General features: G+C 49.7%; 4 protein-coding genes across 4 annotated transcripts; 2 read left to right on the forward strand and 2 right to left on the reverse strand.

The window, feature by feature from the left end:
- Window positions 1–5,067: 5,067 nt before the first annotated feature.
- BCR38DRAFT_522171 (uncharacterized protein) lies at window positions 5,068–5,574 on the forward strand (the record flags this gene model as incomplete). The annotated part of the gene is made up of 2 exons (XM_040865219.1): window positions 5,068–5,338; window positions 5,404–5,574. The coding sequence occupies exons 1-2, from the start codon at window positions 5,102–5,104 to the stop codon at window positions 5,572–5,574; spliced, it is 408 nt and encodes a 135-aa protein (XP_040717803.1). The 5' UTR covers window positions 5,068–5,101.
- A 1,113-nt stretch (window positions 5,575–6,687) lies between these two features.
- On the reverse strand, window positions 6,688–9,072 carry BCR38DRAFT_472653 (uncharacterized protein). The gene is made up of 2 exons (XM_040862920.1): window positions 7,963–9,072; window positions 6,688–7,909 (listed from the first exon to the last, which is right to left on the reverse strand). Exons 1-2 carry the CDS (start codon window positions 8,635–8,637, stop codon window positions 6,914–6,916), a joined length of 1,671 nt encoding a protein of 556 aa, XP_040717804.1. The 5' UTR covers window positions 8,638–9,072; the 3' UTR covers window positions 6,688–6,913.
- A 1,584-nt stretch (window positions 9,073–10,656) lies between these two features.
- Window positions 10,657–12,220, reverse strand: BCR38DRAFT_336939 (glycoside hydrolase family 28 protein; the record flags this gene model as incomplete). Its single annotated transcript, XM_040855496.1, has 6 exons — window positions 10,657–10,749; window positions 10,814–10,905; window positions 10,962–11,432; window positions 11,497–11,627; window positions 11,687–11,768; window positions 11,818–12,220. The coding sequence occupies 6 exons, from the start codon at window positions 12,218–12,220 to the stop codon at window positions 10,657–10,659; spliced, it is 1,272 nt and encodes a 423-aa protein (XP_040717805.1).
- A 3,094-nt stretch (window positions 12,221–15,314) lies between these two features.
- Window positions 15,315–17,022, forward strand: BCR38DRAFT_407185 (glycosyl hydrolase family 71-domain-containing protein; the record flags this gene model as incomplete). Its single annotated transcript, XM_040858137.1, has 5 exons — window positions 15,315–15,752; window positions 15,807–15,918; window positions 15,971–16,005; window positions 16,060–16,250; window positions 16,308–17,022. 5 exons carry the CDS (start codon window positions 15,315–15,317, stop codon window positions 17,020–17,022), a joined length of 1,491 nt encoding a protein of 496 aa, XP_040717806.1.
- Between the last annotated feature and the right edge of the window lie 1,590 nt (window positions 17,023–18,612).

An 18,612-nucleotide genomic window follows, 5' to 3' on the forward strand; every position in this document is an offset into this window, starting at 1 on the left:
GTACGAAGTACCGCATTGGAGGGGCGATTCATCAGATTGCGACCGAAGCTGGCCAAAGTTGTTGATGCACGGCAGGAGAGGCCCCCGATGAATGATTGCAGATGAGCTTTGGCGTGGTTCTGGATGACATTGAATGAAGCTCGCATCTCTCGTCAGACACAGCAAGTGATACTAAGCAACAGGGCGTCGTCAAATGACTCTCGTCGGGACTTTGGGTGCTAGCAGCAAAGGGCTTGCAAGCACTTTCTCTCGGTTGAGTGTGGGGTGGATGCTCGCTCGACTTGGAAGCTGCGTGGCTGGAACCGTGGAGGGGTATTTCATGCGAGGGAGGGGCTGGCTGACCCCCTGTCTGGAACAATGGCCGTGCCCTCTACCTAAGTAGGCGCTAGATGGATTTTCACAGGCAAAGACAGTCTAGGGAGCAGGGGTTTACCCGTCTATAAAAAGTGTCCATTGGCATACAGCGAATGTCCTGGCGCCAGGGCGCCCTGAACTTGCTGGGTTCCGCCTTGGTCAGAGTGGTTAGGTTGTGGCCGACTGGATCTCCCAATCGACACTTCGACCTAGACAAGCTAGATAATGCGAAAGCAAGTGGAGTCGGAGGGGCAGGGCAAGGCACATCATTCAAACTTTACATCATCGAAGGCTTCTTTCCTTTTTTTCTGGAGAGCTGGAGGAAGCCTTTTCGGTCTGATCAGGTCGGGCTTGCGAACTGGCACACAAGTGTCAACGTCGCGAGTCGAGACAGGGGGTCTATGTTCATCCGTTAATAAGCTTATGTGTCTCCCAAATAGAACTTCTCGTGCAACGAGGCCAGCGTTCCTTAATTCTTGCGGTGTACTTAAGCTAATGGTCGTTGACTCGTTGCTACATTTAGTGTCCTAATAACTCCTTTGGCGCCATACATAGTTGATACTAGACAATCAGCATGCCATTCTCTCGGTCCTGGTGGCGTTTGGAGGATTCTGATTATTCGGCACATTGGAGGCTAGAAAGCAGTGGCGGGGAAGCGATCTTTTGCAGGATCTGTTGATGATCTGCAAACGCCGGAGCGGCTCTGACGCAACTTTGGACAACTTGGAGTGTGCAGCTCAGGATCTGACTCGCGGGGTATTGCACTCTTGTTGGACTCTAGTTGGCCACGCCAGCCAATGACCTCCGTCTGTCTGTCGCGTTTAATCCTTTCAGCATCAACACGCTTCACATTATCTCCTGAAGCCATGTTCACGATAGCAGGGTCCATTCTGTGAGAAGCACAGACGGGGATGGATGTTTTACGGCTAAAAGCACCTGCATATCAACGGGCACCTGCTCGGGAATCCCTGAAAGTGCCGCATGCCTTCCTGCAGTCACCACTAATTCTGGCAGGTAGGCACACAGGAAATGTCAGCATCCAGCTGATGTGAATCACCACCAACCAACACCACCACCACCACCATTGTTCCTCAGGCACGCAGGGCGCGCAGCACCAGTATCGTCGACTTGGGAACGTCGCTCCAATTTCGGGCCCTTTTCTTATCACACCACTAGTCATACAAGCTCCGACCAAACCGACATATTTCTCGATAGGCGAGTCTGCCAGCCGTTCTATTTAACCCAAAAATCCGTACTCCAAACTCTGTCGGCATTAGGAGCGTTGGGGCTTCCCGATGGTGAAAGCTGACAGTTCCACAGATGGCCACTTCACAGTTATCGTGCCTGAATGATCTATCATTCTCACGGAGGCACTACCCGTCACTCTGTACGTTGGTTACGCGTCCAGCTCCTGCGACCGCACCAATGACTCCTCACCAGTCCCATTGGGTCAGATATGTGAAACGCCAAAACGAGGGGCACAGCATGGCGGGTCGTCAGCAAATTACTCGGGTTGACACGTTGGCTTGGCTTGACATTCCGATTTTCCCTATTCGTCGTTTTTCGTCATGGCTATTGTTGGTTAGGCGCATCAGCCCTCCGGCCGTGGCATAGTCTCAAATAGACAACGTTATAAGACTTTCACCGCGCGCATAGCAAAGGCCGAGACCGCGGCGGAGTTTACCAAGCCGTAACAAGGCTCATCAACCAACCTTACCCCACCCCGGCCAATGATCAACGATCAACGATCGGACCCCTTGCAGTGTTACCGATAGAATATTTCCCCTCCTGACTTGCGATTGCCAAGATACACATTGAACATATTTCCGCCCAATGGTCAATATCACAAACTGTTCTTAACCATTATTGATTGCCTGCCTGCCTGCGCTGTCACCGTCCCACAGGGCAATCCGAAAGGTGGTGGTCATGATTTGTGTCGTGGATTCATCACATCACATGGCAACCGACCTACACGTCGTCCATAATCGGATATGACTCTGGTGACTTACGAGCCGGTGGGTTCTCTCGTGAGTCATGCGGTGGTCACACCAACCTTGTGAGGCAAAGTCGAGTCAGCTACCATAGTAAAGACATTTTTGCTCCTGCCACTGCGAGATAACGGCCAACATGTCGGGGCCGACGATGAAGCTAGTCACTTTAGGGCTCTGGAACCTCTCGCTCAATGCAGGCCCGGATCAGTTGTTAAACGCCTTGTGGACTATTCCTGGTAGCCGTCGCTGAAATTTCCCTGACCCGGGTTCTCACGTCAACCGTCAGCCTCTCCGCCCTCTTCGAGAACACAGAGAACACAAGACAAAACGAGACTGCCTACCAGCGGATGTAGCAATGCTGGTCGGGTTTCCCGAATCGGCCTTCGACACCGAGGGATGGTCCCCTTTCCACCGCACCAATCATGCGGCACGATGCAAGGCACACCTTTGCGGTCGAAGCCTATTCCCCGCTTATCACCGGGTTCTTTCTCGTCCCGTGTCACCACCCATACAGGGTTGCTTGCATGAAGTTCAAGAGGCCCATCATATTTTCACATGTCTTAGCCATATCTTTCTGCCTTTGCGAATAAGGCTCACCGAGCTTGAATAAGTAAACCTTCTTTCCCTCATGCTTCCACGCCACTTCGCCTTGGCTTTGTGCTTTCTACCAGCGTTGGACTATTCTCGTGACCGCTCTTTCTTTCGGGTGACTAGACTGGTAGATCGACAGCCTCGCCCTGACGCATCTCCCGTGGGTCGTCTCCATGTTTGCTAAGCTGACCATGCAAGTTCCGGAGATGGAGGAACGCTGCAAGCCACGGAAACAGGTAGATGCCTGCCCTACCTAGATTTCTAGTCACAGGAACAGGTGCGGTCCGAATACACGTGGCAGCTATGCGAGCGGGTGCAGTGTCATTCGTCCAAATGGACCAATACGAATCGAGTGATTATCCCTCGCTTTATGCAATCATCGAACTGTGAAAGCCCCGCATTGATGCCCTTTTTGATAATCAGGCACGGTCCTTGACCGGACTGTTGGAAGTCTGCCCCTGGCAGTCCACGAGGATGGGTCTACACGGCTATGCGGGGTGTGTGAAGTGATTTCCTCGCAAGGCTACTACGCGACGTCACCATAACCTTTCTCCTTTCGAGCCATACTGCACGCTCCTCATTGCGATAACTAGATTCTGTGATGTCTTTCTAGCGTTGCTTTCTGAGGATTCCATGCGGGTCATGTGATCGATGCTTACAATATATCCGAAAAGGGGGTACGTGTTGTAATCGTCCATAAAATGCATTGCCAACTCGTTGGTATCAAATTAAAAGCTAAGAACTAACTCTCGAAGCTGCAAACATCACACAAGGGATTTCCCAAACTAGATTTTCGTACACGGATGCAAGCCGTGGAAGAATAGGCTGGGGCAATCAACCATATTTGGTCTCTACTACACCAGTTCTGGTTTATATACTAGACCATGAGGGAACACTACCACATATAGGCCGTGGAGGTGGAGCTAGGTATGGTACGAACAGGGGAGGTTCACGGAGAAATGGAATGTTTCGGATACAGGTAAAAGGAGTGCATCGGAACGGTTCTGTGGTGCTTATTAGAGGTCGGAATGGCCGAGAACCAGCTCAGTGATCATTCCCCTCTACTACAGTTGTGCTCAGTTCGATATCACCTACACGAAACCCGAATGTTTCAGTTCTGTCTCTCCCATCCGTAATTGCTATTATAATATAAACCCGGTAAGTAGGTTGACCCTATGCAGTACTAATCTCCGTACCTAATAACTAGCTATAACCTTCGCATCCCATCTTGAGCGGCGTGCCGAGCTGAGCCGGATCCACCTCTTGTCTGCCACGGGGTAACCGAGACTGCCTATGGCGGAGCAAAACGGAGCGAGACCCAGTCGTACTACGATAGCTACAAATAGCAAAGGCGACAATTATTGTCGAGTCACCCGAGGGCAAAGTTGCACTGACTTCAGATGCAGACCCCGAAAGACACACCTCCGACAGCGATCCAATAGTTTCAAAGAAGCTAAACTTAGGCAAGGACGGCCTCCGAAAATGACTGTGGGCGACTCTTCTAAGAATACCAGCTCGGAAGAACAGCAGAAGATGAAGGAAAGAGAAGGGGCAAGTGACTCGCGAAAGCCCAATCGATCCAACTTTCCCGCGTGTTGACCTACATCAGATTCTGAGAATGTCGGAAATCTCCTGGACTGTGTATGCACGAACCGAACTACCTCCAACAGAAACGGAAGACGAGGGTATAGACACGGAATCTCTATTCTGAAGTGGGCAGCTAACCTGCCTGGCTCATACCGCTAATTATAGTGGACATTACCTCTCACTTACATAATTATCACTAGTTAGGCACCGAATGTGATTGCAGAAACTTGGATGTAACATGTAACCCATCAAAAATAATATATCCATTCATAACCCCTAGTGTCTTTCTAGATATCTGGGAACATACAGTAGTTGCAATCATGCAGTCATCGAGTGGCTCAACCCCAGCAACGAAGAGCACAGACGAACATCTACCCACAGATAACCTTTTTGAAAAGAGCCTGCTCCAGCCGGAGAGCAAATCTGCAAAAGATAACGAGGACTTCATGAAGGGTTGTGATAACGAGGATAATCCCACTGATGATGTCGGATCCGCGACTCGCCAGTCGCCCGGCTCGGCCCCGCATGGACTTTAACGCGAAACTACTGCTACGGAATCTTCTCAGCGACCCTCGAAAATGAAAGAAGTCAGAGAAGCTGCAGGAAAAGATGCAACAGCTGAAGAAGACAGTCCGCTAAAGCCTCCATACAGCGTTCTTGGGGAGCCGATTAAGATCGGAATCATCCTTGCCGCCTCCTTCGCCGCCATCATCTCCCCAGTTTCCAGCAACATCTACTTCCATGCTCTCAACTTGCTGGCTTTTGGCCTCCAGGTGTCAATGCCCTTGATCAATTTGACAATCACGACGTACTTCGTAAGTGAAAGAATGCTCAAACTCTTTTTGGGATGCTATAAGAGCGTTGCTCATGCAATCTACAGATTTTAAAAGGGCTGGCGCCCTCTTTCAATGGAAATTTCTCGAGCAGCAATGGTTGCCGTCCAGCTACGTTATCTGTTTCGTCATCTGCAATGTCGTCAACATCGGTCTGGCTCTGCAACACAACTACGCTGCTCTCATGGCTCTTCACTGCATTCACAGAGCTCCAGTAGTAGTGGCACCATTGCCCTAGAAAGTGCGATAGTTGCCAATGCGTCGACGCGGGCACAGCGTGGCAAGTTTGGGTAATCATCGGGGTCCTTATTTCTTTTCTATGCTGTATCTAGGGAGTGATGTAATCTCCAAAAAGAAGTCTTACGTCCTAGACAATATTTAAGAAGCAACTACTAACGCCGAGAGTTGAACAGATGTCGGCTGTGCATCCATGGGAGTGACGTTTGGTTCTGCCTTGGGCCCTATCATTGGCGGTATTCTTGACAAATTCCCGGGCTGGAAAGCCATCTTCTGGTTTCCTTCATTATCGTCGTCATCTTAATGCCAGAAACCTGTCGGGCCCCGATGGTAACTCTCACTTTGGCAATACCTCAGGAAACGAGACGAAAAGAAACGTAATCCTGATGCTGACGAGCAGAAAATCAAGAGGGGTCGGCAATGCGGCAATGCTGAAGTCCTCTGTTAAAATTGCAGGCGAAAAGGAGCTGCCATGATCCTGTGGTATGGTTCATTGCTCCATTCTGGCTACTTCGCGGTCTAAGTACTCTATCAGTACAGCTGCAGGAAAGGTAAGGGTTTGACTCGGTAAAGATCGGACTATGCTATCCCCCGTTGGGTATGAGTAGTCTGGCTTCTCGCTGGACCGTAACTCGGATCCTCGACAAAAACTTCCTTCGAGTTGCACGAATTTATAGCATACCCATCATCGGAAATCGGCAACAAGACATCAGCAAATTTCTATACAGTCACAGATGCCTTCAATTCACTTAATACACGGGTTGTGGACATAAATAAAGAGGCGCTTACTACAGCCGTAGCAGCAAACAATCTCTTTCGCTGTCTCCTGGGCGCAGGTGCTATCACCCTTACAAATCCTCTTTTCGAACGCATTGGCACCGGTTGGAGAGGGATATTCATTGCATTCCTCTGGTTTTGACACATGGACCTATTGCGGCATCTCAGTTGCACGCATGCTGTGGATATGACAAGTTATACGAAGCCATGTCTCCCGCTTGTCCCCAGAATACGGTGGTGACAGTTGAATAATTGATCAGAGTTGATATCTACCATTACTGAGTTGCAGTAATACCTAGGTTCGGACAGCTGCGATTGTGAAGTTTAATTTCATGATATGCAGTCAAGTATAATCGCGGTACTATGGACATTATGGAAGGATAACTTTTAACATTACAAACATTAAACATATATACAATTGCTATACTCGATGGTACCCTGTTCCAGGGTGCGTCCGATAATGTTCGCGCGATCCAGTGAGAAACATTCTTAAAAAAAACGCCTTGTAACCCATCATCGCGTGGTCAATCCCCTATAACCGCCTCAGACATCCAGCATGGACCTGATCTGCATCGGCGGGGCTGTCATGGATGTGCCACTAGCCGTACTTTGACTCCTGTCATTGGTGGGTCGGTCCTCGCTCATTGCCGTATCTCGGCCACGCTGTGTCGCCGGCTGGGTCGCCGGCTGGTTCGGCGGTGTGGCATTGGGGAACAAGAGCCCAGCAACCGTTTGCACCGCGTGCTCCGTCCGCCGAGCCTCTGACTTTCCGCCGTAACGGGTGTAAGCTGGAGGCCGCGAGCCGGTTGTGCGTACGCTGCTCGCGGCGCTGTTCGTCCTTCCCAGCTCGCTCATTTCAATGCCCCCGTTGGCATTCGTGGCGTTTGCAGCGTCATTTGCTTCTCTTGCCCTGGTCTCAGCGGCTGCCTCAATATTGGCGTGTGTCGCACGACCCCCGCCGACTTCTCGTACGTTCCGCATAATTACGTCTCTCATATTGCCCGTTGACACATCTCCGTTGGCACGCCTCCACCACGCCGGCTTCTTGGCGATGCCCAGCTCTTGGTCGAGTTCCTGCCCGCGCATCCTGCGCTGTCGGATCAGGTTAAGATCCTCGTTCTGTCGCAAGAAGCCCGAGACGACCTGGATGACGATGATCAAGAACGACGGCAGGTACCCACCAATGTACATGGCCACGAGGTTTGTGCCGACCTTCAGCGGTGAGTAGTCGAACTTCCAGGCCGAGAGAGCCTGATATGCCACGACTGACAACCCAAGCGGCATAATGAGTGCAAACCGGAATGGCATATAGCCCAAGCCACCGACCATTCTGTTGAAGAAGCCACGATTCCTAGCCTCGTAATGGCGGATCGAGTGCCACAGGGACACGGCAGTCGTCAGCCAACATATCAACAGACAGAAGGCGGCTGCTTTGAAGCGGTTGTCAGTGGCCGTGGGGATGGCGAACTCCAATGTCTGCTCCGGCGAGCGTTGCAATTCGATATTGCCCCAATTGCGAGGTACAATCAGGAAGAAGTTCTACGACCTTGTTAGCATCGGCTGTTCCTCAGTGAGACTGCACGTGTACTTACCAGCCAGAGCCACAAATAGAAAAAAAGAGGCAGCCAAAACTCGAACATGCCCCTCTTATCGGTCTGTTGCAACACAAAGGGGTTGGGATCGATGTATTGCCTCTCCATCCAACTCCCCCAATGCCGGACAGCCTCCCACACCAGCGCCATTGTCCCCATTTGCATCAAGAACCAGAAGAAGACGTTCAATACGAGCGGAAGCTCCGGAAGATAGAATCGGTCGACGTCAATGCCGGTGAAGAGCCCAATGATAGCGGCAGCGCATACGAAGATAGCCCAATACCACTGCCATCGTCTACCAATGGGGTAGAAACGCTTTTCTGCTGGCAGGTGCCGCCGTCCGTGTTTGGTCAAATTGACAAGTACTGTAATCAGGGATAACCCAAACAAGCAGGCGACAATTATTCCAACTATTCCGCGTGATCCGATCGGATTTATTGCGGAGTAGCACGACGTGTTATTGACGAAGGAGCCGTTCGGGAAGAGCAGGTGCGGAGTGTAGGGTTCGAACGTGAGAATGCATCGCGAATCGTTGGACAAGGTGCCATTGTCGTAGAGAGTGAAATTGAAGAAATCCAACACCGTCGTGTTGAAGTGAATTCCTCCAATGACAGTGTCCGTAGTATTATCCCCATTGGGGAATGCGATCATGTCGCGGGCGTCGAAGATGGGCATCGTGAAGTCCGGCGTTCCGGGGTTGACGGGCGACGGGGCGCAGTGAGGAGCGGCGGCAATTGTATCGAACTTGAGGTAATTTTACAACATCGGATCACTCTTCTCTCAACGAGGCAGACTTCTCACGAAGATCTTCTCGATAGTTGCGTTGAATGTGCGGCTTCGGGGCTTGTCCACCGGTAGACCCAGCAGAATGTTTACCTCGGGGCTAACGTTGCTGGTCCGAAGCTCCCGGACAGACTATTCTGTAAATCACTCAGTCAAACTGCGCTATCGATAACAATTATGGACGTCATTGGGATCCACTGCAGTTGAACAATTTTGATCATTTCTGCCTGCATATTATTTACTTCAGTCGGCTGGTGTAGTTGGTCACTTCGCTGGTAGATAAGTCCCGATTTGAGCCTCGCCCACTTGGGTCGGTGACGAGTCGCGGGTTCGAATCCTGCAGCTGACACACAAGGGGGTTTAGTCAACCCTTATGGCGCGCTGCCCACCTTGTTGACTTCGCCTACCTAGCGATAATAGGGAGATTGGTGCAGTTTAGGATTACGAGCATCCTAGCCAGTCGACCGTCAAGCACTACGTCGGCGGAATATAACTCGACAGCCGGTCCAGAATTCGAATCGTTAATCCGGCCCCTTATCGGACCTCGCCTATCCGATAACGCTCGTCGGCGAACCCGTCCCCTCACGATAGAAGGCGCGCAGCACGCCCTCTCGCCGCGATTCTTGCGAGCGTCTAGACCACGTTACGGTCTATCCACTTGAGCGTATGGTTGAGATGTATACGCTCGACGAGAACCCCAATTAGCAGATACTACGACGTCGCGACAAAAAAAATAGTCGAGCATCTTCTGCACATCAGCAGCATCCCACCCCTGAGGACGAATTTAAGTGCCACATTACCACACTTATCGGTAGTTCAGGCAGGGGTTGTAGCACAGACTTAGGGAGGGACAGGAGGTTTAGTAGTCGTTTGGCTACAAGTTTACCTGTATAACCGCCCGACGCGGCTTAAGGGCCCGCTATATCATCTATAGCCCCTTAAGGGAGTACTTGTAGAGGTACCGAGGGTTAACACCTACGGCGTATTTAATATTATTATTTTTTATTTACTTCATATTTTGGAAATTGGAAAGACCCCAGCCATTGAAGACCTAGAGATTACGAGCACCAACCGAGCATCGCGCATTTTTGAGCATTGTGCATTTTGTGCTTGGTACAACGCGTTCAACATTGCGCGGTTGAAGCCTCAACCCATGGTGTCCAGGTGAGCCGGCCCCGCTATCGGTTATGGGGCTTAAAGCTTGTAACGACGTTCGATGTTCACAGGCTGAAATCACTTCCATTTTATCTTGGCTGGAACCAGTCGTGATGGCGAAGAAAACGCCCAGGTATTATCATTGGAAACTAGCTATACAAGCGCTACTCGGTATTTCCAATAATGCATCTTCAGGCCAACCTCGAAGTTGTAGGTTGAAGAAGTCCTCCGCGGTTGTAAATCACAGCAGAAACCTTCCACAGCACCGGCATCCAAGACTGTGTTTCTCATCCAGCAGTTTAAACCCAGCCATCGGATCAGTCTTGTCAACCTCGTTACCCTCTTCGAGCCATTCTCACTATTATGGGCGTACGAACATCTTGGCTTGAGTTCCAGTCAATCAGGCGATTCCATCCTGGGCAGTAGTGATAGTCGACTCATCCTATTGGCATGATTTGGAAAGAATGTCGCAAGTAGACATTTAAAAGGCCAATAACGCAGATCGGCGTCTTATACTACCACGCCATCTGTGCTCTCAAATCCACAGATAAATTTACTCACTACTAATAACATGCCAGCCCCTAAACATAGCGAGCGAGGGTCGACGAATAAGTACACTCACGCCGTCAGCTAGAGTTCCCGTAAGAACTAACAGCACGCGGAGCATAGAAATATTGATCGCATGGAAAGATACCGATACATGAGACCCCGAAATTTCAAATTAGAGATATGACAATACGCAACTTGTGACCGCTGTCAGTTCAAACTTATAGTGCCGTTTGTGCACGCGACACCCATTGTTTTATCCCCCTCCAATCCTGTGCACTCCATTACCCCCGGCTCGCCATCCTGTAGAACGAAAATCAGCACTCGGTATGGCAAGGTGCAGGCTCCAATGGGTGTTTTGACTCACGTAGCCTAGGAGGTTGATTCCGGAAAAGTGGAAGTTCTGACAGTGTGCCGCATCTTTGCACAGTAAGTACAAAGCTTTGCTGTTGTTTCCACCTGTCCATCAAGTCAGCCGATTTACCACTCGAATTTTTATCTGATTAAGAGCTTACCTAGAGTGGCGCTCCAGCAAGGGTCGCTGATGCAGCTGCCGTCGTTCAAGCTCTTTCCGGTCTGCCCCTTGATGTCTTCCCATGTGAAGTTGGTCCCATATGCAGCGAGGCTGGTATTGACGCCAGGCCCGATTCCCTTTTCCTGGTCGACGTAGTTTTCGATGAAGTGAATAGGGTAGCCCGTGTTGTGGATTGTGAAGTTCCTCCACATTACATTGTAAAGCTGGCAAGTGGTGCCAAGCGACCCTTTGAACCGCGCACCCATTAAGCTATTCTCGACGATGGCGTTTTCAAACAGATAGTCGCCTCCTGTGCCCGAAGAACATGATACAGAGACGCCGTGGCCACCGGAGGTATAAATATTGCGAACTGTGACATTGGTGGTCGGTGGTGAAATATTTATCATATCGTCGCCACTGTAGATGGTGAAACCGTCGATGAGGGAATTGCTGGCGGACATGTCGATTCCATCTGCAAGTAAGACGGCAGCGCTTAGCACAGTTCTGCGTGAAGCACATGAGTACAGGGCTATTACCAGTATTAAAAGGGAAGCCATCGTTCGACTTCGCATCGACCAAAGTGTCGGTCATCCATACATTACTGCCACCCAAGCTGAATACCCAAGCAACGGGCTTCCAGACTTTGAGTTCACGAGCGCGAAGATTCCTGTAAGACTCCTTTCAGGAAAACCGCAGCTGCCTTATCCGTTATTGGTTGCGACCTACGTTACACCCAGACTGAAGAAATGCGGTCTGTAGTCATTATCACTGTCAGACTCCCCAGCTGACCACCATAGCTCTCCATGTCCTGTGTTCACCGTTAGCTTAGTTGCATCATCAGTTGAAAGCTTACTCACCAATGAACCACCCGTCGGATGGATCATTACTGCCAGTCAATGTGACATTGGTGCCCTTGATAGTAATCCAGTGGCCCGGATACATAGTCGGGTTTCCCACAACGGATTCGACGTAGGTGAGGTTGTCGGGAAGGGTGAGGTTTCCATTGAACACAAGCTCAATATTGTTCAAGCCCTTGAGCTCAAGGGGTGTCATGAGATTGTAAGTCACCCCAGCCTGGAAGATGACACGCGAGGTGTCGCCGCATTCTGCAGTCGTTGCCTTGATTATAGGAGTGTCATCAACCTGAGAAGGGGTGTTCTTGGGCACAGTGCATGTCTTGACAGACGGGAGGTCTTCTGGGAGGAAGTAGGCAGCAGCTTGAGTTGCCAGGAGGCTGAAGGTGAAGATACAGGAAAACATGATTATAGCATCTGCAGGAGCAATTGGAAGAAAATGCAGAGAATGACTTGGCCACTTCGCAATCTTCGCATCGGAGGACAAAAGGATATGAATTGGCATATATTTTCTGAATCACATCACTACGCAGACGCTAGTATAGGCTACCAGGTTCTCCGCATTCCCTGTGGCGACTAGATTAGAAGCCACTAAGATAGGCTAGATTGAAGAGACAACCCAGTTATTTGGTTGGACATTACTCATCGAAGCAGTATTACATGTCGATCATTTAGCGACTGCTCCTCTTAGTTCTTCAGAGGTGGGAGTTTGAATAGCCACCAATCAACAGTCTCGCGAAGCTGCACAAAAAAGTTCCTGACATCTCCATATTCTGGGTTCCTGCGTCCCTCAAATACATCACTTTCTGCAAGTACGTCCCCGGAATCGCTGCAACTCACCAGCCATACCAATATAGATTTCCATAGGAGCATTCAATCATCTAATTTCCGACAAAACGGTGTGCGATCTACCACAATCTATGAGGCACTCGTATAGAATAACGTACCCCACAAGCAAGTTGGCCACTTTTTCTTGGCACCGTACGAACAACCTTTTAATTAACATCTTTACACATACCAAGATGGGATCGAATTGGAAAGAAAGCGACATGATTCTAGCGTGTCAGGCGCTTCAATCGAAACCCGAATTAAACATCCGACGCGCGGCCCAACTCTACAATGTCCCTCGTACAACTCTAGCTAACCGAAAACGCGGACTACTATCTCGACGCGATACTCGACAATCTAGTCAAGAAATTGAAGACCTAATACGGGCGCATATAACCCATACCTCGAAGGAGGATTTATTTTCGGCATTCTATAGGGCGTATCGTACGACTATAACTAAGTCGAATATCCAGGCAGGTTTCAGGGGGACAGGACTTATTCCGTACGACCCGGAATATGTGATTTCACAGCTGGATATTAAGCTACATACGCCTACACCTCCTGGGAGCTCGTCTGGCGCCCCCTTAATCTGGGAATCAAAGTGTGCAGTGAGCCCGTCACACAAAGACTCCAAATAACCCAACCGAGGTGCAATCCCAGTCTGAATACGTTAAAAACAGAATCGTACAGCATCAGAATAGCTCCCCGACGACAATACTTATGGCTATTGACCAATTTTCACGTGGTGCGACGGCTGTTATACATCGGTTAGTTTTACTTGAGGATGAGGTTACTACACTTCGGAAGGCGAATCAAGAGCTAAGCCGTCGTCGAAGGACTAAAAATCGACAGCTACAAGATAGAGGATCTCTTAGTTTACGAGACGCTCAGGACTTACAGTCTCAACGGGATATTGAACAGCAGCTACAGGATGATATACGTGTAAGTCGTCGTCGTATGAGGCGCTGTAGGATCTGCGGAGAGCCCGGACATAATGCTCGTACTTGTGAGAATGATAAAGATACGTACGAGGAAGAGGATTCCGATTAGTTTGAATTATTATTTTTTAGTTTAGTTAAGTTATTGAAGTTATTCATACGGTGCCAAGAAAAAGTGGCCAACTTGCTTGTGGGGTACGTTATTATAAACATGGTTATATTAAGGCAAATTTACTACTTCCGGAAAACAAAGAAAAGGCACACAAAGTCACTCAATAGAAACCCAAATAGAAGGAATATTATATATAAGAGTAAAACCATTCAACCTTGATGTCGGTACTGCCCAACATGCCTCTCAATGCACCCCTATTCGCGGCAATCGCCACTTTCATATATGCTTTGCACTCGGTAGACTATTTGCAAGGCTTATCATCCCAACTCTAATGTGATGAATCTCCGCAATGTCGTCTTTCGTAACCATGACCATGAGGACTACCTTTTCAAAATCATGGACACCCATTGGCCAATAACTTTAAACAGAGACATAATTCCTCGTGAATTAGGCTTTGATAAACAGCCTGGCTTTTCAGACACGTGTGAGCGTCTCAGTTCTTCCAAGCAAATGGTTCAGATCTCATTATAAAAGGGGTCTTTCTTGTCGTTGCTCCTTGACTTTTGAGCTGTGGCACCATTTGATGCTTTGATATATACAAAATCAAAGATGACAATGACAATCAAAAGGAAGATGAGGCCACTGCAGGCATCACTGGATGTTTATTGACTTCACATGCACACACTCTATTCCAGTGGGGAATTTTCAGGGACCACAGCAGTTTCTCGCATTTCTCGCCTTTTAAATTTCTAAATATTTGGACTGATTCAGAGTTGATCCTGAGTTACATATAATGGGTTTTCTATTTTTTACACTCTACTAAAACGTTCCATCTTGCGTGTGGTCCTCGCATCAGCCGCCACTCTATGACCCGCGAAAACCCCAACAATACGACGGGCTCAAAGCTGTATGTGTCCACAAGAGAACTCAGATGGTTGAGAACACAATTTCCTGGTACTCAATCAGCATCTCATTAGAGATTTTCAACGCAGACCTACACATATCAGTGGGGCGCGTACTTGCTAGTTAATTGGTCATACATAGTGTGCTCCTGTCCGTCTAAGCACATGTATTTGAGAGCAGCGAGCATGCTTTCCAGCAACATATGGCTGCAAGGGCACTCGAGAAGCATTGAAAATGATCTCAACATGACGCAGGTCCGCATCTTGTTGAGAATTCAGCCCCCGGGAGCAAACGCAGATATCCGACCTGCTTCGGATGTGCGCATTTCACAATCTGTGCACATTGTTTGGGGTTTTTTGGCAAAGGCAAACAGGTGTGCCATAATCTCAGACTGCATGTTAAAAGACAGCACCATTGCCCATGGTATCGAAGATGAAATTCTTGTCCCACTGAGTTAAGTCTTTGGATGAGCAGGCATACTCGGTTAATTCAATAAGCCGAGGCTCCATTGTTTTCATCACGATGATCCACTCGAAGACGTTCTGGTGCCTAGGGGCGTTGCTCCTCGCATCCTTCACCAGCGCAATGCCCACCAGTGGCAACAACTCTTCAAGCGAAATCCAGATGGCGGCCAAGCTCGTTACCGCACATTTCATGGCCCGTATATCCCGGCGTACACTTGTATCGAGCCATCACTGACTCGCACCCAGATCGGCATTATGAGCAATCGCAACAGCGCCGCCGATTATGACATAGATATGCAGCTGGCCAAAGCGGCCGGCATCGATGCCTTCGCACTAAACGTCGGCACCAACACGTTCACAGACCAGCAGCTCGACTATGCATACGAGTCGGCCGCGAAAAATGACATGAAGGTCTTCATCAGCTACGACTTCAACTGGTACTCACCCTACGAACTGAACGACATTGAAGTCGCCAAGAAGATTGGGCAATCCATTGCCAAGTACTCGCAGAAACCGGCCCAGCTTAAGGTTGGGAACAAGATCTTTGCCTCCTCCTTTGTGGGCGATGGCTTCAATGTCGACGTCATGCGGAATGCTGCACGGGCGGCTGGGCGTATTGAAGTCTACTGGGTCCCCAACTTTCACCCCGGCCAATCTGATGTCAGCAAAATCGAGGGTGCTCTGAACTGGATGGTGAGTGATAAGGCCCCAATCCACGGCACCGTTCCGAACGACTGACGAAGTTAGGGATGGGATCACAACGGCAACAACAGAGCACCCACTCAGGGTCGTTACGTGTCAGTTGCTCAAGGTGATCAAGAGTACAAGAATTGGCTAGGCACCAAGCACTACATGGCCCGTAGGTACAATGACACCCATTGACCACGTACGACATGACTGACATTATACAGCTGTATCCCCATGGTTCTTTACTCACTTCGGCAAGGTAAGCTGCTCGAGATTGTCCTGTTATCTTCGATGAATATTGACAATGGCACAGGAAGTCTCTTACACCAAGAACTGGGTGTTCCCCAGTGATTTGCTGTGGTATAACCGATGGAACGAGATTCTGACGTTGCAGCCCGACTCTGTTCAGATTGTGTCGTGGAACGACTACGGCGAGAGTCACTATGTCGCGCCGCTTTCCTCCAAGCACGTCGATGATGGGTCGTCCAAGTGGGCCAACGATATGTAAGAGACCTGCCTTCTCATTCCACTGCTGGCACTTCTTTGACTATTCGAATTCAGGCCACACAACGGCTGGCTCGAAATGGCGAAGCCCTACATAGCCGCCTACAAAGCAGGCGCCACGTCTGTCGCGAACTACATCAAATCCGATCAAATCATCTACTGGTACCGGCCAACCCGGCGAGACGTTAATTGCGACTTGACCGACACTGCGCTCGACGGCAAACCGAATGGTTGGCAAAGCCTAACCGACAACGTCTTCGTTGTTGCCCTGTTAACGTATCCCGGAACCGTGACGGTCACGTCGGGCAACAATGTCCAGGCTTTCAGACTGGATGCTGGAGCAACCGCATTCCAAGTTCCCCTGGGCGTCGGCAAGCAAAAGTTCGTTCTAACACGCGACTGCACCACCGTCATGACCGGGACCTCACTGAAGGAGGTGTCGTCCAGCTGTGTCTGCGGCATCTACAACTTCAACGCATACGTTGGCACCCTTCCACCTGGCCCATCAGATCCCCTCGGCCCCGATGGTCTCGTCAACTTCCTGCCGGGACTGAAGACCAACTGCGCCGCCAAACCGTCGCTCGGTGTCTCCCCGGCGGCAACATGCACATCTTCGGGTGCATCTGCAGAGAGTTCGGCGACGGCAACGGCTTCTGTATCTGATGTTCCAGTCGCAACCATTACTTCCCCGCCGAGCTCAGAGACGGAGGAATCCGCACTCAGCAAGAAGTGGCATTCTTTCACATCTCGTTTCTCGAACAAGATTTCGTAGTCCATCAATAATCCCTTGCCTTTTACCCACCTTGAGTCACGCCGCCTGGCCTCGGATGGTCCTCGATGCCTTCTGGAGCTGTGTGATTTTTCATACATGTTTAGAATAACGGAGCATTAGATAAGAGATGAATTCAGGATATACAACGTTGCGGAATGGTCATATGACATGGTTATGCATATTCGTATACACTTTGACAATCGGTAGAGAAAAACGCTAATAACCCAGTTCTTGGAACACGATATTCAAATTACTTACGTTCTGGTTCGCTATTCGCAGCTACCCTGTTTAGGGGTTAACCACATCGTGACGTGAGCTTGGAGTCAATGCCCTTCAATAAGTGTAGCCAGTTTAGCATCAACAGTGACCAGCCATAGCATTTGAAGGGCCACACTCAGACCACGATGATTTACTGCAATGCCTTGGAGCGTTAAATAAAAACAGCCGAAATACTTATTCCAATCATTGTCCAGCCGCAGTCTGTTTTGCTTTCCCGGCCTGGGAGTGGACTGCAATGGCAGCTTCTGCGCTATCACGGCGAACGTATTAAACGCCTGCTTATCAAACTCCTCGCCCATCTCCCCCGGGGCAGCCCCCCCTCAAATTTCCGGACCATGGAAGAGAGAAATGCGCAAGCTCATGCAAGCTAGGTTCTTGCTGGGCAACTGTAAGCACCTGCTCGCATGTCAGTACCGAATGCTCAACACTTTGTCACACTTCAGATGGTAGCCTACCTAGCAGAAGAGGGAGACAAGGAGACTTGTCAGTTTCCATCTCAGCACACCTTTCATTGCATCGGCAGGATATGAACTTGTCTGCACGCTGCCAATACAAAGGGTCTTGCTGTATCTGTTGCATGGGAACAAGTACGACGCTATCGCCGGGGATGTGCATCTGGTCCACTTGAATGTCCCTTGGGGGCGTATCTTGAGGCCCAGCCTGCATTATAGCAGGGTTAATCTGTAGGGTCCTAGTGATGAGCTCATCCAGGTATTTGAATGGACTTTACTTCATCGTAGCCCCCCGCACTGGGACCGTCTAGCGTTGCTTCATTGAGAAGTTGTCGAAGCTTGTTTTGGAAGTAGGGGTACTTGACGAAATGGAACAATGTTTGGGGCATTTTTATGGTGGTGCTATCCCTATTGGTGTTAAAGGTCGTTGTTATGAGCATGGTCACGTTTCAGGGGTAGACTTACCTCCCAGCTAAAAGGATGATACGCGAGTCAAATTTGATGCTTCAACCGACGGTGACATGTAGGTATCCTTCTCGTACACGGCCTTGGGACAATATTGGTGGGTTGCCTTTCGAGGTCTCAAGTCTAGACACAATTTTATGTCAGCCGCTTGTTCCAATTCATGAGCCTGAGAACGAGCCTGAGAACATGACATGCCTTCTGCTCTGCTCTGACCTCGTTAGCGCGAACTTTGAAGATTTCAGTGCAGGCAGCAGCACAGAGATGAAGCCCAGAAGCCTGAGGAAATTGCCGAGAACGCCAACCATCTTGATGTGCTCGTGGATGGGCTTGAGGGCGGATTGCTCTTTTTCGGTAGCAAGGTTCTGGAAGTCATTCTCAAACCCTAACCTCGCCC

The sequence above is a fragment of the Pseudomassariella vexata genome (assembly GCF_002105095.1).
Source record: "Pseudomassariella vexata strain CBS 129021 chromosome Unknown BCR38scaffold_4, whole genome shotgun sequence".
Taxonomy (NCBI): domain Eukaryota; kingdom Fungi; phylum Ascomycota; class Sordariomycetes; order Amphisphaeriales; family Pseudomassariaceae; genus Pseudomassariella; species Pseudomassariella vexata.

Bases quoted from the DNA above. Each gene is read 5' to 3' on its own strand.
- BCR38DRAFT_472653 (XM_040862920.1), bottom strand. From the start codon at position 8,637: ATGCCCATCTTCGACGCCCGCGACATGATCGCATTCCCCAATGGGGAT. The intron at 7,910-7,962 runs GTAAGTACACGT...ACAAGGTCGTAG, and splicing joins TCTATTTGTGGCTCTGGCTG to AACTTCTTCCTGATTGTACC.